The sequence below is a fragment of the Lichenostomus cassidix genome, chromosome 4 (assembly GCF_008360975.1).
Source record: "Lichenostomus cassidix isolate B80296 chromosome 4, HeHo_3.0, whole genome shotgun sequence".
NCBI classification, from domain to species: domain Eukaryota; kingdom Metazoa; phylum Chordata; class Aves; order Passeriformes; family Meliphagidae; genus Lichenostomus; species Lichenostomus cassidix.
Window position 1 is genome coordinate 43979694 of NC_139484.1, and position 24113 is coordinate 44003806.

Below are 24113 nucleotides of genomic sequence, written 5' to 3' on the forward strand. Positions count from 1 at the left end.
TTATTATGAAAGTGTATGGAAATATTTCAAGTTTGTAGGATCTCATTTTTAAGTATTATTCACCACATGAGTGCAAAGGATAGAAAACTAATGATATGAAAAGGCTATCAGACATTCCTACTGCTAAAAAATTTGCATGAACGGCATAGTGTATTTTTTTTAACCATGATGGTCTTCCTCTCCTCCAAGTCCCAGAGAAGCTTGGTAGTCCTTGGTGCTCAGATTTGGAAAACACTAGCCACACACACATCTACTTCCAGACCTGAACAAAGGTTAACTCTGGGAGACTAGAGGAAATTTAGGGAGTCTCAGTACACACTCTGGACTTCATTTCTGTTTCTGAAGTTATGTGTCACATATTTGTTCCCAGCAGAACCTTCTGTCTAGATTTCAGTGAGTGCTCCCTGCACAAGGCATTTGAGAAGGGCAAGACATGATCTTGAAATTTTTCATAGTCATTCTCTTTAGTTAAGGTGATCCACCTGGCATCATAATCTGTATGATAATGGGACTGTATTTCCCAAGAGCATTGCATTTGGTACACTATTGCAGCTGTAACAGATGACTTCTTTATTTCCTCTAGGAGCAGACAGTGTCGTCTATCTTTCTGTGGAAGGGCTGGTATCATCTGTGCAAGAAAGCATCAAAGCAAGACAAGACAACAACCCTAAATCATTTATGGGAAAGCTTGGCCATTGCACAGCATGTCTCACTGGAGACTATCCCGTTGAGCTGGAATGGTGAACTTTTAGAGGATGGACATCAGTTCATCTGTTGTTGAATGTACCTTTTTCAATGATGCCTTCTTGCTAAATAGCCTTCTTGCATGTAGGTAATACAGAAGCCTTATGACAGCTAACTAATTACTGTTACTAAAACACATCTTTAAGTAAAGAGTTACAGCAAGTCTGATGTGCTGATGAAAACAACGTAAGCAGATTAAAATACAAAATCATAAGAGTTTTGATGCACAGTTGTGCCTTTTATTTTCTCACAAAATGCTATAAAAACCAAAGTTTTTTTTAATTATGTAGATGTCCCAGAGTTTGTTTTTTTGGTCTTGCCCCAAAAGATTCCCCATTAGACTTGTTCACAAAGCATGAATCATGTGATGATGTAATTTCAAATTATCAAAGTCTTAATGCAAAAGTATCTAAAATTTGCTTTTCTCCTTAGGAAAAATACCAGGTTCTGAAAAATGAATTTGCCTCCTCAGCAGTTCTTGCTTAGGTTTTTTAAGAACAGAAGTATCTAACTTTTGCATATAAACAGCCTTTATTAATTGAGGCCTTTGTAACAGATTCTATGCACATGATGTCTAACATGATTTTTAAAAATGAAGACTCAGGGAAATGCTCAGCCAAAAGCTCTCTAGTTTTTGTAACTTTAAAATTCTTTTTTAGAAGTCGTGTAATTACATAATCTTTGTGTGCTTCTATCAGTTACCAGTACAATGTGGAAGGAGAAAAAAAAAATACTTGGCACTGCCATTTTTTTTTGTTTCACATCTTGTTTTCTCTGGGATAAGTCCTGACAATTTCTGAAGTGTACTTTTCATGTGCCAACATCCAAAGTAAACTAAAGAAAGAAAAACTTTCCATTTTTAATACTAAAAATGATAAATCTAATGAAGACCATGAGTTGTTTTTGATACAGTCTTATTTTACTATACTACTGCTGTTGCAATAAATGTAATGCTTAAAAAAAACTCAAGAGTTCTGAAGAGCCATTAGCTGTTAAATGCATTGTGTTCAGTTAGTCACAATTATGCAGTTGCTTGTATACAGGAAGATCTCTTGGACTATGAACCACTAGCTGAAAATGCAAAAGCACCTTCTCAAAACTATCGCAAATTTACGCACAATTGTAAAAATATTTTGTATACCTCAGTCTTTCTCACTGAATACCAGCAACTTAATTTTAGATTTTCTATTTAATATTGTGTATTTTGGCCTTATAATTGTTTGTGACACTGTTAAAAAATAAATAGTAAAGTTTAAGAGCTTCTTCCTTCCCCATCATCTTCCATATAGTTGAGAATTACGGAACTGCTAATTAAATTCAAAACAAGTTTTCTTATGTGGGATTAGTAGCAATTGTGCCTGATTGACAATCACAACACAAAAGTCCTAGTTTGAAAAAGCATGTAAATAAACATGTTTCAATGAAGTCAAGACTGTGACCTGTGCAGTGGAATCAGAACCTACTTGCAGCCAAACCTATGGGAGAACCTAGATTTGATGAGCGTGGGGCTCTTATTGTGCTTCTTCACCAACGCCCAGATCTGCATATTGGGGGATGTATATGGATCTCTTCTGATTAGCAAGCTTGATTCTTGAACAGAACTGTAACAGTTCATCTGGACAGTAAATTGAACAAAACCAGGACTGCGTGGACACTGACCACCCCCTCTTCCAGGCTGACCAGGAAGGAGTATGAAAAAACCAGAAAAACTGTTGTAAACTTTTTTCACTGTTCTTGTTTCCCACCCTGAAAAAAAAAAACCACCAAAAAAAAACAGCCAACCAACCAACCAAAAAAAACAACAACAAAAAAAAAACAACAAAAAAACCCCAACCATTTTTAGAAGGGATAAATTGAGCTCTTAGATTACAAATACATGTGAGGAGCCCTTTATATGCGAGATAAACATTTACATGCACAGTTAAACAATTATGTTCATAACTGTCCACAGGACAGACTGGAAATGAAACTTGTGCAAATACTCTTTTAATGTGCTTTCAAGAAAACTGCTATTTTTGAAGTCCAGTTATAACTGCTGTATTGTGATTTGAGCATTGGGTGGCATAATTCTGATTTCAAAATAACTAAATCCCATTGCCTGTCCCCCCTCCACATCATGCGAGTGAAATTCTGTGAGCACTGTAATTTTTAAATGCACTACAATGCTGAATCTTTAGTATATATTTTTCAAAATCTTTTATTAAAGGGGAGATACTTTTCAAGTGCCATTTTATTCTGACGGCTGGATTTATGCTTCTAGTTACCAGACCTTTTTGTCACATACAGCCCACACACAAACACACACACACACATCAGGGAATATGCTGAAGGAGGAAACTCTGGCTTTAGGTGTCGCTATCTGTATGAATGTTTTACTGTGAAACCGTTTCTGCAGTATTACCAATGTGCAGGTATGCCAAGCTATCACTCAGAGAATGTGACCAGCAGTAGAAAGCAAATGTCTAGTTTCTCCCATGTGTAACATTAAAAATGGTTGTGAACTGGTCTTCTCGTTCTCTCCCTCTGCGGCATCGCCGGCACCACGCGCAGAGGCTTCTTTATGATAGAGACCCCGAATGCGCCTCGGAGCCAAAGTAAATAATTTACTGTGAGAGTGGAGAGGATTAGACAGGTTTCCCAGAGAAGGTGTGGATGCTCCATCCCTGGAAGCGTTCAAGGCCAGGCTGGATGGGCAACTGAGCAAGCTGGTCTAGTAGAAGGTGTCCCTGCTCTCAGCAGGGGGGTTGGAACTATAAGATTTTTAAGATGCCTTCCAATCCTTAACATTCCATGATTCTATGAGTCTGTGTCACTAAATCACGCACGCAGCCCCCAGGGCAGTCCCGGTGCCCCGGCTCCCGCTACCGTCACCCTCACTCCCCGCTGGCGGCCATACATCGTATGCAGGGGGGAGACGCAGCCCCGGCAGCCGCCGTTTGCCCCGCGGAGGCCCGGGAAGGGGCTGGCTGCAGGGCTGGCACGGAGGATAGCCCGGAATTGTTGCAGGCGCCGCTCCCCGCACGGTGCAGGAGCCTTGCCAGGGAAGGGCGGAGCTCCCGCCCCTCAGTCCGGACGTGACGTGACCGCCATGGGGTGCCACCGGCAGGAAGGCCCGTACCACCTCCTGTGGCGGGGGGGGGACGGATACAGGGGCACGGAGACGAGTGAACTCTGAGCGGGGCAGGGGAGCCCTGCCCTTGGCCCCAGCCAGTTGCACTGGTTCTAGCCCCTACCACATGCCTGCCGGGAACAGAGGTGAAGGCCTTGGCGCACTCGCTGTGCCTCTCTCTCTCTCCGTCCCTCCTTCCCTCGGGAAGCAATGGCGCAGGGCTCTAGCGGAGCAGGCGCTGCTTGTGGATGCCCAAACGGCGCGGCAGCCGCTGGCCAATGAGAGCGCGTCATTACCGCGTCCCGCCAATCGGAGGCGCCGCTTCCGGGCTGGGGCGGGGCCTGGAGGGCACCGGGAAGTGCCGCAGGTGGGGATCCCGGGAAGTGCTGCAGGATCCCGGGACGGGCCGCAGGTGGGGAGCCCGAGCAATGCCGCAGGTGGGGAGCCCGGGAGGGGCCGCAGGTGGGGAGCCCGGGAAGAGCTGCAGGATCCCGGGCAGTGCCGCAGGTGGGGATCCCGGGCAGTGCTGCAGGATCCCGGGACGGGCCGCAGGTGGGGATCCCGGGAAGGGCTGCATGTGGGGATCCCGAGGAGCATCGTGTGAAAGAGGCAGGCGGGGGTCGCAGCCCGGATCCGTGCGGTCAGCGGGCCGGGCTTGGCGGGAGGGCCCGTGGGACAAACACGGGCACCAGCACGAGCAATGCCCCGAAAGTCCACGCGTTGGGGGTTTCTGCTTGCGAAGGAAGGATTCGTGTTTGACAATTCCGTTGAGTTGTTAATTAATTAAGCTGGGTTAATGAATGGTTATTAATTCATTGCTGCCCTGAATAAAAGTGTAACGGTGAGGACCAGACTACCTTTGTTCAAGTCAAGAATTGAGCTTTGCACTGTTTGTAGTGTGAGGCGTGGTGGAGCTCTGTGTTCCCTGCCATGAATCTTCTTCCTTTCGTTCCTGTAGCGTTAGTTGTGCCGTGCAGTCGGGCTGAGGTGCTCAGAGCGCGGCGGCAGTGCAGTGTGTTGGTGCTGCAGGGCAGCCAGGCGGTGCGGCCGCGATGCTGCTGCAGGAGCTGGTGGCTCGGGCAGCCGCCCTGCACCCGGACAGAGCAGCGGTTCGCTTCCATGGATGCGCTGGGAAACCTCCCGCTTCCTACACCTACGGCACCATGGTCCAGCTTGCCGTGCAGCTGACAGCTTTCCTGCAGAAGCACTGTGACCGCCAAGGCAAATGTGAAATAGGCCTTTACTGCTATCCGGGAATAAACCTGCCCTCCTGGATCTTAGGGTAATGGTTCGGATGCGTGCGCTCTCTGTTGGTTTTTGTAAGGGTCATCTCTGTTAAAGCAAATTTTACAGTTTGTTTAGATTTTCAATAACTACAAAAATGCAGTAGTGGCAATACTACTGATAGTACTACAATCAAGGTGCTGGTGTCTTGCATCGTTTAGGGAAAAAGATGGCAATATTGCAATCTTTTGAAAAGCCGTTGCTAAAATATTTTTGAATCCTGCGTTCCAAAGGTGTAAAACTGTCTGTATCTGCAACCTTTCAGTAAAAATGATTTAGCATCTTTATAGAAACAGAAAAAAATAATTGCTAGTATCTTTGTTCTGTTTGTTTATAAGTGATCTGACAGAAACATCTACTGAAAAAAAAGGACTATGCTAGTTTTTTTAATGTATCGTCTTGCTGGCAAAAAAAAAAAAGGATGCTCTGAATGCAAATTCCATGTTTTAAGCTAAATGAATATATATTTAATGTTCCATTACAAATATTGCAGAAAGAAGTAATGAACAATGTAACACCAAAGTGATATTGATTAATTAATGGCTAGGAAGTTGAAACGCTTGTGATCTCAACACTCATGTTAATCCAGCAATTTTTATAATCCTGCTTCTGCTGATGAATTCTAATGTTTGTAATTATAAACCTCTCGCAAGCACTGAGGAACTTTATCACTGGTCAGGAAATGCTTTTGCCCCAGTGCAGCAGTGAAGCAGGTTGCTCTGAGATGTTGTACAGGCACCATCCCTGGAGGTGTTCAGAACCTGACTGGACAAAGACCTGAACAGCCTGGTCTGGTGTCACAGCTGGCTCTGCTGGAGCAGGAGTCAAACTCAGCATACTGAGGTCCCTCACAGCTTGATTTGTCCTACATCCCAATGAACTGAGCTAACACAGTTTTCTTTTGCTGTGTGAGTGGGATCTGCTGGGGCTCTTTGATTCTCACAGCTGTCACTGCAAGCAGCTGAGTGCTGTATGATGCAGGGCTGCTGACACAAGCGGCTACTGACACAAGCATGCAGGATGCTGCCATTCCCACCTCCCCATTCAGGGCCTTGGCATTCCTGCAGTGACAAATCACTCACACAGAGAGGAAGTATAATAAGTTATACGTGCAGTACAGAAGGTATGTGCAGTACAGAACCCAGTAGCAGAGGGAGTGTGAGGATTTTTGGGGACTGTTCATATTTTAGTCACCGCTTACTCGCTTTGGTGTTTGGGGCACTAGCGATTTCCAGCGCTGGTGGCTATCCAGGAGCACCACTGGAGAGCCTGTGAGCAGTGCTGCAGGGCAGGCAGAGGCAGCAGAGGTACCTGCTAGCTTGAATCTTTAATCTTTTCCCTTGCTATGAAAGACCAAAAGGCAACACTGATTATTCATCTTACTTTATGACCGACAAGATCTTGAAAAGTCACATTATGACTACACTTTCTAGCTCAGGCAACTATAAAAGTATAAACAAAGTTTTAGCAAAATTGAAGAGGATTTTTTAATGTTTCTTTTTTTTTTAATAACTTTAAACATTTGTGTTTTATTAGAATCCTTCAAGTTCCAGCTGCCTATTCACCTATTGATCCAGATGCACCACCAGCCATATCCACTTACTTCATGAAGAAAAGCAATCTTCAGTATGTTCTTGTTGAGAATGATAAAATAAATGTAAGTGTTCAGGCTTCTACAGGGAGCATTACAGGGCAACTTAGATATATGTAGATATACAGCTTGAATTCTGTTTTAATAAACTTGGGTGGAATACTTTTGTTTTTTCATGGCAAATAGTTGTCTTTCTTGGTCAGAAAGAACATCTTAAAAATCAGAAATACAAAATGCTGCTCCCCTCTTCAAAAAAGATTGCCTTCTTTGCTGTTACACCATTGTTGTTCAGGAAGCCTTGTTGGGCACTGACATTGGAAGACTTTTCCAGACTTGTTTCTTTATACCTCAAGGTTAAGAGCTGGAAATCTGCAGTAGCTGAAAAAAGCTCCTGCATTTAATGATTTGGTTTCTCTTTGTCTAACTCCTCCCAAATCTTATACCCTCACTCATTGCAAAGGGAATAAACAAATTATAATTCGGATTCCTTGGTCTTCTACAGCATTCTTTTGTATGTTTTCCCTTTTTTTTTATTTGCTCAGATAAAAACTGTTTATTTTGCATTCACAAAGTCTGTGTTCACTCTAATTTATAGAAATACATGATCTTATAACTGTCTGATGTGTGTCCTCCAAAAGTAGAGTTATGAAAAATAACAGCTTGTTTGTATGAAATGCTGTTTCCTATTTCATTGAATACAGTAGAATAACAACAGTGCCTCCTGAGTTCCACTGCTTGAATTGTTCATTTTCTCTTGCAGAAATTCCGGATGTCCCATGCTGGCTGTTTTTACCACAATTCCTCTGCCATAGAACATATTGGTTTAACTCTCTTCCAAATGAGCTCAAGCAACAGTGATTTAAGTTCACCACAAGTAGACAATATGAAAAGTAAATGTGAACCTTTCAAAGCTGTGGGTAATTCCCAGCTGGGATATACTCTATGTCCAGATCAAACTGAAGTGAAAACATCAGGAGCAGAATACATGGACGTTGGCCAGAAGGACACTTTAGCATATGTCTTACACACATCAGGAACTACAGGGATCCCCAAAATAGTCAGAGTGCCTCATAAATGTATCGTGCCAAATATTCAGCATCTTAAGTAAGTGTGGTTTTCAGTTTTCCTTTCAAATGCTTTTACAAATTTATGTTTTAAGGATTTTTTTTAATACTTCAAAGGAGTGTAGGTAGGGGTTTTACTGATACAGCTTTACTTCTTCCTCCTTATCTGCCTTTGTGTTTTTTGGTTTTATTTCCAAGTAAAATCATATAAAATTTCGTTTCTCTATCAGTTATATACTTAAATGGTGCTTTACCTTCATTTTTGAAGGCTGTGCCTCAAATAGTACAGTTGCTTCAGGTTTTGTACGTATTCTGGCTTGTGGCTTAAAAGAAGTAGATAAAAAATTAATCATTTGTTCATAGTTATTTTTACTGTGTTCTGTAGTTCTTAAGTCCTAATTCCTTTTTAGGCTGCCCAAGTTTCTTTCTGTTTCATTTCATATTAAACCTATTATGGAAATACAATATTTTTTCTTTCCTTTATTTTTCTTTCTTCGTATTTTGTTTTTTTTTTTTAATGAGCATCTGTTAGTTGAAATATGCTTTTCTGTGAACTCTATTGGTGTGTAATACGATGGGTATCTTTGAAAAACACATCTTTAGTTAATTCAACAGTTACAGTCCAGGAACTCTTGTTTAAATTCCCTGTCTACATATTCAGAGTCCTTAAGATCTGAGCTTTGCTAATGCACATTTCTTTCATGCTTTCATTCTTCTAGTTTGGGAGGTGTTTTTTGACCACATGCATCAGATTTGTAATTCCTAACTTTCTTGGTTTAGATCCATATTTGAGATCACACAGGATGATGTGCTGTTCCTGGCTTCTCCTCTCACATTTGACCCGTCTGTGGTTGAACTGTTCATGGCTCTGACAAGTGGAGCCTCTATTCTTGTGGTTCCAAACCCTGTTAAAATGATGCCTGTGGAGCTCTCTGCTGCTCTGTTTCACCGCCACCATGTGACAGTGTTGCAGGTAGGCAACACCCAAGTGTCTCCAGTGTCTTGCTTCTCACTTTTGGTGATGTGTACTACTTTCTCCTCTGCCTAGATGCTAATGTTAATAGGACAGGAGTGTTCTTGCTCAAAGGCAGTAGCTATCCTTTTTGTTGTAGAGTGTTAGCTGTCTGGAAAATTACCGTTTGATCAAAACCTCAAACATTTTGTGATAGAAAACACTAAACTAAAGATTATTTTAAGAAACCTTCACTTATTAAGAATTAAATTACTGATTCTGTTAATAAAGCTTTTGTTCCGAAGAGTCTGGTAATGAACTCTTAGAGACATTTAAAGCACTTTTTAACAGGCTTGATGTTGAAGGGTTTTTTGTAAGATTGGTGGTATTAGAGATTGTAGGGTATAAATTTAAGATTAGTGAATAGGTAGCTGAAGATTGCACTACAGAAGAAAATCCATTAGTTACAAATTTTTTGTAACTATTCCCTGCTCTTATTTTTACTTCTTAGGATTGCTATAAATGGCGTAGATTATCCTATGATATACAACTTTCATGATCAGTTTAGTTTAATTGCCTTTATAAAAAAACTGAGATGTTGGTCTCTGTTAGCAAGATTTTTTTAAAGTATGTCTTTTAAGATTTTAAAAGATAGATTTTTAAGCATGTTAAGCACTAATAGAGAAAGGCAGAATTTTGTGAATGAAGGTTTTTAAGATGTCTTTCTTAGAAAAGTTTGATATTTTGTTATCACTATCCTAATCAGTGAAGGAAGGTCTTCTCAGCTGAATAATTCACAAAATGTTCTCCTTATAGCTTAACTGATGGATGAGTAATTTTATCATGTTACTTAAATAATGGAAAGACATTACTCCCCCCCCTCGACTTTCTTGAGCAGACTTGGGAATTCTAAAAAGTGATTATGAGGGAGGGAAGAGTATAAATTTTTCCCTCCTTTTTTTTTGTTGCTATAATTCACTAAAATTAAAATTATCAGTTGAAAAAATATGGTCTTCATCTATTAGTAGAAAAAAAAGAACCTAGCAAGAAATAATCCCATTAATTTTCCAGTCCTCTTCCTAGAAAATTCAGCAAAAATGAGAGTGAAATGTGTCTGGTAAAATGATTTACTCTTTTTTTCTTTCAGTGAAAGGGCTCTGCATTACTGATAGTTTTATAGAAGTAGTTGTTTAACGAAACTGGTTTGGGGGATTTGGTTTTTATATATTTTCCCCCTGTTCATTTTAGTGTGATGTGAAAGCTTTGAGAAAAACTAATTCTTGTAAGCTGTTCTATTTACACAAATCAGGGACAACCCAGAACCTGGCATCCTAGGAATTTTTAGTGTTTTGTAAGGTCTTTAAGTGTTCTATATGTAGGTTAATCAGATGTATAGGTTATATTTTTGCTGTAACATTCTGGAATGAAGGGAAAAAAGACTCAAACAATAATAATAATAATAATAATAATAATAATAATAATAATAATAATAATAATAACATGAAGAGAATACTGTGCTGCTTTCTGTTTCCAAGTAATTAACATAAGAACTAATGTGCACTTGAGGTAATCGCTGATACACAGCAGGGCACAACATAACACATCTGAGTAAAGAAGAAACTCTGCAGAAGAATGTACATTGGTGCTGATAGTATTCATTAAAGGCCTTACCTAAGGAAAAAAATCTCACAGAACACCAGTGTGATGGTTGATGCCATCTATTATATGTAGATGTTTTGAAGTAGATCCATAATACATCTATATAGTAGATATGATAAAAGTGGAAGAGATGTATGCATAGACTGACAAAATGTAACAGATCTTTCTCTTTTTTCTTTTTTTTTTTTTTTTTTTTATTTTAATGTGTATCATTCAGGCAACCCCAACACTTCTCAGAAGGTTTGGAGCTCACATTATTAAATCAACAGTATTGTCTACAAATACTTCACTTCGTGTCTTAGCCCTTGGTGGTGAAGCATTTCCCGTGCTGAGTCTCTTGAAAAGTTGGAAGCACCAGGAGAACAAAACAAGTATTTTTAATCTCTATGGTATTACTGAAGTGTCAAGCTGGGCCACTTACTACAAGATTCCTGAGGAAGTTTTTAGTCCTGATTTTAGGTAGGAAAATTGACTGTGTTCAATGGCTTCTTGGCATGTGAATGATGAAAATCCCCAGAAATAGAACCTTAGTCTCTGGTTACCAGGGCTACTGAGTCCTTATGGGTGTTTATACTGGTAGAAGTTACATTTGGGTTTTATGTAGAAACAGACTAATCCATTATCTCGTGATCCAGTACAGCCCCCCCAAGTAAAAGTTGTTGCTGAATGTTTCTTAAACGACAGAACTGCAGTCTGAAATTCTGTGTATTTCTATACCTGTTAAATTTCGCATAATGTGTTGTGCTGGTTTCAGTTTTAGTCATTTCTGTATCTAGATCTCTGCTTCATTTCATCCTGGGATTCCACATCCTGGAGTAGCCTGGTGCAGTGTGTGCTGTCTGTGACTCTATGGCAGTGCCATGTAGAATCAGTGTTGCACTTCTGTAGGGAAATGGCTCCTGCCCCATGTGCCAGTAACCTCAGCTGGTTGCTGCTCATCACGAGGCTTTCACAGCCACGTCAGGCATAGTCAGAGAGAAGAAACCTAGAGCTAAGAGTCAAAGACATGGGATTCTAACTTTTAATCAGGGCTTGGAACAAAGATGCACTCACAGCTTAGCTCTGTCAAGGTCAGAATCTTCCCTCTGGGATTTACTTATTTTGAGCAAAAATGCTCAAGGATTTCTTTCAAATGTAATTGGTAGATAAAAATATGTTTCTTAGTGCAACCATGCTTTTGCCTGCAGTTTTTTAAAACTCCACATATAATCTGTTAGGAAAAGGCTACATAATTCTTTTTTTCCTAGTACTGGATAATACACTGTTTGGCAAATCATCCCACCAACATTATTTTAGTAGTGTGGATGACAGACATTTGTCCAAGTGGCTCACCCAGGGTTTCACAGTAATTTAATTGAACTTCAAGAACTACTTTCTTTTAAACATTTATCACTCTGTCATTTTTCACTCAGTTTCTGACTTGTTTGTTTGGTTTTTTGGCATTTTTTCTTCCTATTATTTCACAGAATCATGAAAGGTACTTCCAGTTATCTCAGTGTTTCATTTTCTCTCTGAAATATGTAATTATTCCATGACATAATAATTATATATGCAATTTCAGTTAAATGGGTCCTACAAAATTGGATGGTTTGCACAAATGGTGAGATGTATTAACCTGGTGCTTAAACTCTTGAAGACTAAAAATGGTGGATTGCAATGAAGCGTTACTAACTTCTCATGTAAAACTAATTTTCTCTGAGTTCAAACAAAAAATGTAATACTTTAAGATAGAAATTGGACTGGAATCAGTGCCAAAGTTATTTAAAGTTGCTTTAATTTTTAAGTTTTGCTTTACTGAAGAATATATATTATTCTATACTCCTACTCAGAAATAGTTTCCAAATTCAAGAGATGAGGTCCTGCAACTGCTTGAAGAGGCTGGAGGGGGAAGGGAAAGGAAGGAGTTGGTCAGTAGTTCAAGAGAAGTCTATAAAATATACATGACATTGAAATGACAGCTTCTAGTATTTCAGTTTTTCTGAACTGAACTTTTTCTAAATCTTTTTCTGAACTTTTAAAAACTGTATTTAATAAAATAGAGTAAAAGCTCAAATTAGGCAGGAAAAAGCTTGAGTTAGAAAGTAGTTCCACGTGTTTAAATTGGTTGACTTGATGGATGTTTCAATCTGGGAGACTTAAAATTAACTGAAATGCTTGGGGTTCTCTCAGAGTCTTTCAGGATCCATTCAGGCCCTATTTTCCATCATTCTGTGGGTTTTTCTGGTATATGTTAATGACAACCTGATGACATTTATATATTTATCTATTAATGCTCACTGATGAGGTTTTTAATTTTTAATAGTTTGATATGTTTTTAAAGAAGAAGCATTTGTAGAAAGAAGTTCCAGTCATCTACTTTTGCTCTAATACTAGTGCTTAAAAAAACTACATGCTGCCTGGTTTCTGGGAACAGTTGTTTTGTGTTCTGAAGGGAAAGACTTCTACTGTTTCTCTCAAATATATTTAGAACGGATTTTCCTATACCTTTGGGATCACCGCTCCTTGGAACAAAAGTCGAGGTCAGAGATGCCAGTGGATCTGCAGTTCTTGAAGGCGAGGGACAAATATTCATAGGTCATTTTATATTTCTAATTCTTCTAAGACACTGTTCTCAATTGATAGAGTTTTAATAATATATTGATTATTTTAGTTGATATTTGCCTGTGATATACAGATTAATATAGCATTTTAAGTTATGATTAGGCTGGGAACCTTCTGATTGTATTTTAGGTTGTTGGAATGATGGACAGGAAATTAGCATTTTAACTGCAGGCTGTGCCTTCATTATATTGACATCTTTTTCCCTTCTTGCTTTTTGACATTCTCAGCTGAAGTAATTTCTGTGTATTACCTGAATTAGCAGCATAGCCAAAATTGTAGAAGTTTAGACATTGATAATAATCTTTCAATGTGTCTTATAAAGTTCGTTAAAGAGAATTTGATGAAACACTCTTTATCATTTGCATTTACAGTTAACCATTTAATATATATGACCACAATCTCTTTTTGTGTAGGTGGTGAAGAACGAATCTGCTTTCTTGATGATGAAAGAACTGTACCACTGGGTACAATGAGAGAAACAGGGGATTTTGTAAGAGTAAAGAATGGGAAGTTGTTCTTCTTGGGTCGGAAAGACAATCAGATTAAACGTCATGGCAAGCGTTTTAATATTGAATGTTTGCAGCAGGTAAGTGCTCACATCCACTGAGTAGAGTATGCCACTCTAAAAGGGCAGATGTAAGGAGCACATTGTTATCATCAGAAATGGGTATTTGCTTATTTTCAGATGACTTTTAGGAGTCTAAAGGAATTTGGAGGGTGTATTGTAAAAAATCTAGTTACATAATTTAGGGAGGAGTTTGTTCTTGGGAGTCTGTTTTATTGTATGGTTTCTTCCAAGAGAATTGAGAGCTATATAAACATCTGAAAAGTACTGAGTATAGTGATTGCTCTACAAGATTGAGTGTCAGACTCCTGGATTATCTCTTGTTCATGGCATTTTGGCAAATAGTACATGTATCTCTGAGTTCATTTTTATGTGAAGTACAAGATGCAGCTACAAGAGAAGATATTTCATAGGATGTTATGTAGGAATGTGAGAAACATACAGTTTTTAAAGGTGTGCACTTTTCCCATTGTTTTTTCCTTCTTTTACTCTACTGATGAACTGCATTTCAAAGCAAGACTAATATCTTCTCATTACAGGCTGCTGAAGATCTTTGCCAGGTAGAAGCTTGTGCAGTTACCTGGTATCAACAGGAAAAACTTACCCTGTTTGTTTTACCCAAAGATGATTTTGAAGAGAGAGAAACACTTAAAGAACTCCAGGAGCGTCTACCAGCTTATGCTGTCCCTGATGAGATTGTAGTGATTAAAGCTTTGCCTTTAACATCACATGGTAAATGCAGCCATTAAGTACCATTTCCACTTGTTTTAATGGTATCTATTGCTTTTTAAATTATTTTTTATTCACTGAAATCCAGTATCTGATTCATGCTTTTAAAATATTTACATTAGATAAGTAATGCCTAGTAGGAAATAATGGCCATGTATTATGTTTTCTTGATGATATTTCCTTTGAGAGTCAAAGAGTAGTGGAAAAATCAATTTAATTTGAACACTGCACATTTCCTTCCATAGCCGTTCCTGTTGCAGTCTGCAACAGAGTCCTCACTTCAGCTGAGGAAAAACCAGGCCTTGAAGGTGGGATTATGTGGGAGGTAAATTTTCAGAAATCTTACTGGGTTTCATGTAGTTGATCCAACTGTGTAAAAAAATGCAGTTGAGATAGAATAAAAATAAGGAAATACATACAAGAATAAAGTGACTATTTGGGCAGAGCAAGTTTTGAAAGTGTAAGTGCTAAAAGAGCAATGAAAAAAATCGTCCTTTATTTTCTACAAAGGCAAAGTTGACATATCTGAACTGAACAAGATTTGCCAGAACCATCTAAACTCCAGAAGGCGTGACAGTAAGCTGAGTGACGCAGAGGAATTGTGGGAAAGATTGCAGTATTTATGGAAGGTAGTATTTTGAGCTGCCTTTTTATCTTTGCAAGTGGATCATTATACATGTGTCAGGAATTAAACAGTTTTAAGAAGTATGACTAATGCAACCAGAACATTCTAGCTGCCTATAGATTTAAGCTGTACAGCTCTTTTCTGTTCACTTAATACTTAAATATAGTTGCTCTGCAGTGGCTGAGAGGGAGTAATTTATATTTCTCTATCAGATAAAACTACAGGCTATGAGGTATAAGCAGTTAGCATACAAAGAATGGAATCTGTCAGTAGCTTTTTGAATACTGCTTCACATGCCAAAAGAAAGTATCACTAAAGAAAACAAGGAACTGGGACATGGAAACTTTTTAAAAAATAGCTACAGTGTTAGTAGAGTTTCTTTTTTCTCAAGATAATTTTAAATTGAAGATTCCTTTTTTTAAATAGATGGCACAGTTGTGCAACTGTCTCTTGGACTGCCTGTTCATATTGTTTCTAAATTTCTGTGCTAAAGACTTGTTTTTCAAGGTTATGAAATATGATGCCAAACAGTATTGCTTTGTTTTTCAAAGGTGGACTTACAGGTTTCATCTGAAAGTGGGATTAGCTGTGGCCTAGGACTTGAACAACTAAATGTAGTAAAATTATTTGCCTGTTCCAATGCTTTTCACATTGATGGCTATGAAATGATAACCCAAGGGATTGGATATGCCCTAGACCCATTCTAGACATTAGAAGGTGCCTTCCAAAACCAAAGGATTTGGACTTCATACCCAGGCTTTATAAGCTGGGAGTGAGTGCAGTGAGAGGTGACACAATTTTTGCTGTTTGTTGTAGTAACAATGCCAAATGCAAAATCCTTCATGAACTGAAAGACTTTTAACTTCAAAAGTAGGTAGGTAAGAAGGTTACTTAAATAATTCAGAAGTAAAAAAGAACAGTTTATATAAGGTTTATTAATAAAAAACACCTAAACCGATTTTATCAAAAGGCATCTATGTTTTATCTGCAAAGTTGGCATTGATAAATGGTGTTGAATATGGCCAATCAATATATAGCACAATTCCCTTTAATTCCTTGGACTGCAGAATTGGAATTGAGCAAGACATTTTGTAGAACACAACTAGTATCTCCCTGTTTCCTCGTTCTCCCCAATTCTTGTTCTCTCGGTCCCTCTGTTGGCACTAACATTTTTCAGTGATTTTTTGCAGAGTAGTGAATTTTCTCTGTTGATTTTTAGCAGGACTTCTGGGTGTTCAGGTGGATTCTACCCCCCTTGAGGTTTTATGTGTGTGACATGGTATAACACCTATGGACTGGTACCTCTCTCCTTTTTTTTTACTCTAGTCTGTCCTCGGTCTTCCAGATGATTCCACTGGAATTTCTAAAGATGCAGTATTTCTGTACAGTGGTGGAGACTCCCTAAAGGCACTACGATTTTATGATGAAATTGAGATGTTAGTGGGTAAAGCTGTACCTGGACTCCTTGAAGTTATTCTCAGTCACTCAATTGAAGAAGTTTACAGACATATTCTTAAAATGCTGTTTCCAGATGAAAAACAATTAAAGAATCCTGACAATGTTGTGAAAAGAAAATTAAGAGACAACAGTGGAGAGGAATCCCATGGAAAATACATTAGACTGTCATCTGAAAGAGGTCTTGAGATTGCTTCAGGATTCGTTCCATTTATTGCACTAAGCAGAGGGAATCGTTTTTTCCCTATGAATTTACCCAAGTCTTCTACACAGCCCAAAAATACAGTACAGGTAGGAGTGGAGCCACTACAGCAGCCATCCTTTCTGCATTCCAAGATTGCAAGTACAATGAAAAGCCACGTGCAAGGGTCTGAACTGGAGAACAGAATTTTAACAATTGAAAACAAGGCAATTATAAATAACCATTCCTCTGTTCAGCAAATCCATGCAGAATGTAGTCATTTGTCAGTGGCAGAGTTGACACTGTGCATGAGGTGGAAGTCAAACACCAGAAAATGTGTTGATGCATCACCACTGGTTATAATACCATCTAAAGAAGAAGTATCTGCCTCTGTGTATGTTGGCTCTCACTCCCATGCAATGCAGGCAATTGATCTGGATTCAGGAGAAATAAAATGGGAGAAGACCCTTGGGGATCGCATTGAATCTTCCGCCTGTGTATCCAAATGTGGAAATTTCATCATTGTTGGTATGACTTTTCTTCCAGCCTTCATTTTAAATTCTTTTTTCTGCTAAATACAAGATGAGTGACAGAGATTCATATTTCTTATCTCTGGTTGTCCTCCATCCATCAACTTCTGTATCTGCCTCAGAATTTATTGTAAAATAGAAACAGAAGAAGTAGTAATTTAAGTTTCATGATAACTAGTGATGGAGCTTATCTAACATATATACTTGTGGTTTATTATATGCGGATTTGTTAATAAGGAATAATGGCTACAGTTTCTCTTTTAGTGGTAGATTAAGGTGGGGCCTTTAGACTTTTTTTGGTTTTTTTAAAGTATGGAAAAGTGATGCAGTCTTAAAATGTCTTTGAAAATTGATAGAGTTAGAAATTAGTATATGGTACCTCATACTGTTTTTCACAGAGTTCAATTATCTCATTTGACTCTTCTTTTTGGAAATGTAAAGAATATATTTGGATAACAGAATATAAAGAATATATTTTGGATAACATTTGTCTTATCTGTTGTCAATGGAGTTGCCATTATTTATCTTAGTGTCATCTTTTTGGCTAATACATCTACATCATTGGTGAACACAGATGTCCAAGTGGTGAGGTTTTTTAATGCAAATTTAATGTTGCCATCTTTTTATTTGCATTTTGATTTTATTTACAAATTTATTGATAATAAATTAGGATACTTTGTAAACAGGAAGGAGTTTTTATGATGACAGTTTGGTTTTCATTAAAAAACTTACAAACTTCATTCTTTTAATATGTTGTTTTCAGAAACAAAAACTAGACAAAGAGGTAATTAAAAAAATTTGTATTCTCTCTTTTCAGGAACTCGCTATGTGTTCTAATATTGTTAATGAAAAATTAGATAGAAAGTCAGTGAAATAAGTAAATTCTAAATGTAACCTAGAAAAAACACACAGAATTATCATCTTTGAATGCATCAGCAAAATCTTTGAGCTAAAAACAGGAGGAGCTTTGGAAAATGTTTTGAAACTCTACCTCATGAATAATTTTACTTCTTTCCAGCAGTGATGTCACACCATCATAGCATAAATCACACCATAAATGCAAATAATCATTACTCTTTTTTTCCCGTCATGTTTTATTCCAGGTTGTTACGATGGCTTAGTGTATGTGCTTCAAAGCAGTGATGGAGAAATACACTGGACTTTTGCCACAGAAGATGCTGTGAAAAGCTCTGCAGTTGTAGACCCTTCCAGTGGAGTGGTGTACATTGGATCACATGACCAACATGTGTATGCTTTGGATATTTATGTAAGGACACTGACTGATTTTTACATGTAGAACAAAAAATACCCAATGTAGGCTATTTGTAGTACTCCAGAGGAAGTTCCACTGGTGTAAGTATTCTTAGGAGTCCACAGTCACCCTTCTGAAAAATAAGCCTGCTGTAAGTAAGGATTATGTGACAGTAAATAGTTTTAGTGGTGTTCTCAGCTGTGGGTCTTGTTTTATTAGTCCTGGTTTAAAACAAATCCTAAGTTTCTTAGTCATTAGATTCTCAGTGGGTGTTTCAGAATAGGGTGCATAGCTAGAACTGTGGTTTTCTGGTGGGGAAAGAATGTTACACTCTAAATGAGAAGCTGGAGGGAGATGGAAGATAAAAGGGGCAGATACTGCCTTTTCATTAGCTGAATTTATTTTATTTACTGGAAGAGAAAGCCAATGGCACACATGTTGCTGTCATAGCATGTAGATTGTCTTCACTTCTCAACTAGTATTTGCTGAGTAAACACAGTGTTTGATAATGTTTGACATTCAGAGGTCTTTGTAAACATGATGAGCTCTGATTCCAGTTGAAAGATTGTTTTAATATTCTTTTTTCTCGTGCTTACAGGAAAAGGTGTGTATATGGAAGTTACATTGCGAAGGTGGAGCTATATTTTCATCTCCTTGTCTAAGTTCTTCTCCACATCATCTCTATGTTGCTACACTAGGAGGACTATTATTGGCTGTTAACCCAGTATGTACCTTTGCTTACATGTCTTTGATCCCAGTCTCAAGTTTAAATGAAACCAAAATGTATTTCTGAAGCTAAGATCACTATTCTGATGAAAGGGAAGATGATCATATGTTACCATGAAATATATTTCACTTAGGGACATTATAATTATACACAAGGTTACCATAATACTTCCCATACTTCAGAATTCTATCTGGTGATGAGGAGAACTTCAATGACTTGCCAGAATTCACATGCTGATCATAGGCCAAAGTTGCAATCAGTTTCTTGTCATTCCCATATCAGTAAAACCAGTGAGTGAGGGCAAGTCTGTAGATTTATTTCCTGCCCCCTCCCACTTCGATGGTAGGATTGGAAAAAAATAGAGAGAAATCAGAACAGAATGCAGAAAGAAACCCCTTCATTCCTCTTACTGTGTCTCTCCCCATATTTAAGAGCTGTCCTTTTAATCTTAGAATGCAGTTCTGTTTTTTGCACTGGGGAAATGGCATTCTTGATAGATGTGGAACAATTTCATGGTTTTCTGAGGCATTGTTAGCTTACAGCTGGTCCTGCCTGATAAAAGGAACAGGGACTTGAAGCAGCTATTAATGTTTTTGTACTCACACAACACAGAGCATCAATCCTAATCACCTTTACCTTCCACCCACTACAAATGTCCTCAGTAATAACCAATCTACTATTAGAAAACTACTGTGTGGTTTTGCAGCCCTAATGGGCTGTGCTTAAGAAAACATTTTTTTTTATTCTGTAATTCAGAGTAACAAGTAGTTGAGAAACCCACCTACAAGTGAGTCTGCACATTCCTATTTTTATGAATAATCCTAATTCCTGGGGAATGTGCAGGATACACTCGGAATGCATCGTGACAGTCACAGATAGTGAGTTGCAACATGTCCTAAGGTGTCAATATGACTTGATTCCAAGGTATCTCTGCTTCATTGGTCCTTGTCACATACTGAGAAGCTGGGAATGAAATTAAAAACTGAATCTGGCATTCATTAGAACTACCACTAATACACTATTAATTATCATTATTACTTTGCCTAGGGGGAGGAAGAAAAGCATAAAAATGGGTATTGACTATCCTATGTAAAACACCAAACAGTTTGTTGGAATAAGATTTGAAAGGTAGTTTTGCATCTGGTATGCATTCTGTATGGGAGAAGCCTACATTTCTTTGATTACATTTTTGTTTTGCGTGGGTTTTGTTGTTGTTGTTTTGGTTTGGGGATTTGGGGGTTTTTCCACACTATATAAGGGCTGGGTCAGGCAGAGATGGATGGGTTGTTTTGTGCTGTTTCTTATAGTTGTGTTAAGCATCAGATATTCCATGCTGCCACTTACAGGTGACAGGGAGTAAGATTTGGAAAAGCAGGCTTGGAAAACCACTCTTCTCCTCTCCTCACTGCAATGAGAACTACATCTGTGTTGGGTGTGTGGATGGAAACCTATATTGTTACACTCATTCTGGAGAAAAGGTAAAAGTGTTGGGTTTTTTATGTCCATCACAGAACCCTGAATAAGATACTTTATTAGGACTGTTTTCTGAGGCTTAATGATTGACAAATACTTTTTTGTGAACCAAATAGAAGTTTCTGTTGTTAGAGAGAGGAGAAAATAGAAAAACTGTTTGCATAGGGTAGTCCGTGCAGTTCATGGCAAAATCACAAACTCAAGTTGCCTGATGCAGTAAGAGTTTCTGGTTCAGACCTTTACCTAAAGTAAATTGTCAAGTGTACTGCCAGCAAATGAAATGGTTTCATTGGAGTTTTCCAAGCAGGTTTAAGCTATCTCTTCTGTAAGATGGTGGTTATTCAGAAGTAAGGGTTTCTTAAAACGTTCATGCATTTATGAAAATACTGCCAAATCATAATTCTGATAAAACATATGTCAGCCTTCACATGAAATTAAATGACAGTATTTTTTTAGTTCCTCAGAGATAAACGTAGTTTGTGTCTGGTGTTAAAACAACTGACACTGTTTGTTAGCCTGAGATGCATCATACATGGCAATTCTTAAGCCTTTTCTGATTATAAAATAGTGTTAGCCCATGCCCTGCTCTGTGCTTGCAGCAGTGTTGCAGAACTGATACTCTCTTGAGGAGGGATCTGCACATTGTTAGCATAAGCAGAGGAAATCTATATTACAAAAGGAATGTCTGCCTTTCTGGCAAAGAATAGCATATTAACAGGATTCTTCATGTTCATTACTAATTGTACAGCAGCTCAAGAATCTTCTTTTCCCAAATTGGCCATCTTTCTGTGTGCCTCACAGAAGGTAGTAACTCTTCCTTCCTCCACATCTATTTTATGAGACTTTTATTGCTTACTCTCTGTGTAAAACCTAACTTATAATTTGACAAGGATTTACCAGCCCTCACTGAAATCTAGTATACTTTTGAAATGAAATGCTCTCCTATCAACAACTAGTCTATTAAAAAATTATAGTTGCTGTGAAACTGATAATGTGAAAAGCTTTTGATGATGGGTGGTTATGTTCTCTCCGTAGGTTTGGCAATTTTCCACTAATGGACCAGTGTTTTCATCTCCGTGCCTCTCAAGTTTAACTAAGCAAGAAATATTTTTTGGCTCTCATGACTGCTTTATCTACTGCTGTAACTTGGAGGGTAATTTACTGTGGAAATTTGAAGCCACTTCAAGTGTATATGGAACACCATTCATTTTCCAAAGTGATGACTTAAATAACAAAATTCTCTTGGCAGCAGTATCTACAGATGGCAAAGTGTGGATCCTGAATGCCAAGAGCGGAACAGCAGAAGGAGTAGATAAGCTTCCAGGCGAGGTTTTCTCTTCACCCGTAGTGTGGGGAACAAAGCTTGTTGTTGGCTGTAGAAATGATTATGTTTATTGTCTAGATCTGTATATAACAGGAAAAATATGACAGCTAAGATGTTAGGCTGCATCATTTTTATTGTTTACGTTTGTAAACTAGGAGCTCCCAGGTGCTCTCTACCCCTCTGCCTATTTTGCTGCAGGCAAGAGATGCTCCTTGCAGGCTTATCAGGTAGGATTTTGCATCAGGCAGTGTCCAGAGTAGGCTGTACTGATGGAAGGAGGGTGGCTGCTCAGCACCTTGCCAGAGAGGGGACAAAGTGTGTAAGGTGCCATACTCTGCAGCTTGGATAGCAGCCTCATCCCCAAGGGAGGAGCAAATTGCTTCCTCTGAGTCCATCTTGCCTGTGCCTGGCTCTTCCTTGAGTCACACTGGTGTTTGTCTGTCAAGACTTCTGTGCCAAGGCAAGGTAACCCAAGTCCTTCTCTGAATCTAACTTTTACCTGATTTCTGGAGACATAGCCTGAATTTCATATACCTGGTAGGAGTGACCTGTTTACTACAGTTTGTACAAACAGAATAGTTCATCTTTTGTGGACCTAGGCCCTTCATGGCTTAGTTCAATCTAGCATACACTTAGACTCCATTGAAGTCAGTAGGAGTTGCCTCTTGTATTCTAAAGTGGAAATAATACTATAAATATTTATTAAATTTCAGTGACAGGTACAGTATGAGTTCGAAGATGAAGTATGCACTGCTCAAATCAACCACTGTCAAATAATTTAAGAAATTTGAATGAATGCTGTTTACATTGTCTTCACAAGAGCTACTAATAAAAGGTTGTGTAAATTGGGGGTTGTGTTCTTTAACACCCTAGAAATAAGTACCAGGTGTCCTAGTAATGCAAATCAAGTACTTGCAGTGACAAAAGTACACTTCACTGAAAGCATTTCCTGATTCAGAGTCTTCTAAAAGCAGTATGGTAGAAACTCTTATCTTACTTTATCTGATGAGCCATCTGCTTTGAATCCTGTGTAGTACATAGTACATTTTTAGCACTGTCAAAAGTTCTATTTGTAAGGCAAACCTGAACTATGTGATTAGCAAAAGGAGACCCAGAGGACATATATCAATGATTAGACAATATTGACTGGGTTATAGTTTAATAAGAATTAAAATGACAGTATAATAAACAATTGCACTTTAAAACATTTGAAAAATTAAAAAAGTACACAACAAATACCCCACAATTATACATCTTATAGTTTTTATACATTACTATATGAACATAGAGGTTAATCATATATAACCTTGTCAAAAGAAATGGTATTTTGTGTTTGTATAAGTTACAAAAAATTGAGACAATATACTACATAGTGGTTTGCTCGGTTCTTAAAACATTTTTTTGCTGTTTTAAACTGGGTAGTAATGTTTTGGATTTGTTTTTACAGATTTAAAATACTTTCCAGAAATGGTTGCAATAAAGCTAAAGCAAAGTAACACTTCACTTCATTGGTATTTAGTGCAAATCTTTGTTAATTTAACATGAAATGTCACTGTTGCACACATACACTTTAGAAATGTTTCCATCAATACTGTACATAATACAGTTTCCATTGTTACACTAGATACCTTTATGGTTGAAAAAAACCTCTGCTTTGAAGCTTTAGCTTAAAACCATCCTTAATGAAAGCTCTATTCTATGTGCTATAAATGGATTGTATTGGAAAGTTGCATCCTTATGTCATGCACATTAGCACCTAATTTTGCTATGCTTTTCAAAATACCAGTTATCTTTAATCCTGATTTACTTCACCTTCTCTGTATTTCTACCTGGGTCCCCCTCCCAAGAAATAATTGTAAAGATGGATTTCAGGCAATCTAGTTATTACAAATCCATACTGCAGGCAAATAAACTTGGAAAAAATGCAAATTTAACTTTAAGATGCACTAATTCCTGGTGCTAGCAGAGCAAAAGTAATTACATGGCCAATTCTTTCTTCAGATATTATGTTGGGTTTTTTTCCCCAAGCATTTGAGAGCAGCATTGTCCCATTTCTGCTTAAAACATATTAATAACTTATATTCATGGTAAAAAAGTTACTTCAGAGATTCTGCTTTTAAATATGAAACTGAGCAAAACTGATGGCTTAAGACACCCAAGACAGCCCATCTTGCTGCTGCACATCTACTCCATCTAACACATCCATCGGATTTGTGCTATTGTAACCATGATACTGAGCCCCTGTTTC

General features: G+C 38.2%; 2 protein-coding genes across 5 annotated transcripts in view; both read left to right on the forward strand.

Annotated features, from left to right (window-relative positions):
* Positions 1–3250, forward strand: part of PPAT (phosphoribosyl pyrophosphate amidotransferase) — a 42134-nt gene extending 38884 nt beyond the window's left edge. For both annotated transcript variants that reach the window (XM_085058902.1, XM_085058903.1), the window contains exon 11: positions 584–3250. In XM_085058902.1, coding sequence (XP_084915028.1) covers positions 584–744 — 161 coding nt within the window. In that variant the 3' untranslated portion in view covers positions 745–3250. The remainder of the gene's footprint in view (positions 1–583) is intronic.
* A 1095-nt stretch (positions 3251–4345) lies between these two features.
* On the forward strand, positions 4346–23368 carry AASDH (aminoadipate-semialdehyde dehydrogenase). 3 transcript variants are annotated; one of them, XM_085058893.1, is made up of 15 exons: positions 4346–4405; positions 4812–5135; positions 6674–6794; positions 7489–7832; positions 8573–8765; positions 10621–10862; positions 12871–12977; positions 13418–13590; positions 14109–14301; positions 14809–14927; positions 16250–17087; positions 18193–18356; positions 18940–19065; positions 20415–20546; positions 21577–23368. In XM_085058893.1, the coding sequence occupies exons 2-15, from the start codon at positions 4906–4908 to the stop codon at positions 21967–21969; spliced, it is 3375 nt and encodes a 1124-aa protein (XP_084915019.1). In that variant the 5' UTR covers positions 4346–4405; positions 4812–4905; the 3' UTR covers positions 21970–23368. The 3 variants fall into 3 exon arrangements, with proteins under 3 accessions (XP_084915019.1, XP_084915018.1, XP_084915021.1); XM_085058892.1 differs by having other exon boundaries at positions 4379–4430; XM_085058895.1 differs by lacking the exon at positions 21577–23368 and having other exon boundaries at positions 4379–4430; positions 20376–20464.
* Positions 23369–24113: the final 745 nt, after the last annotated feature.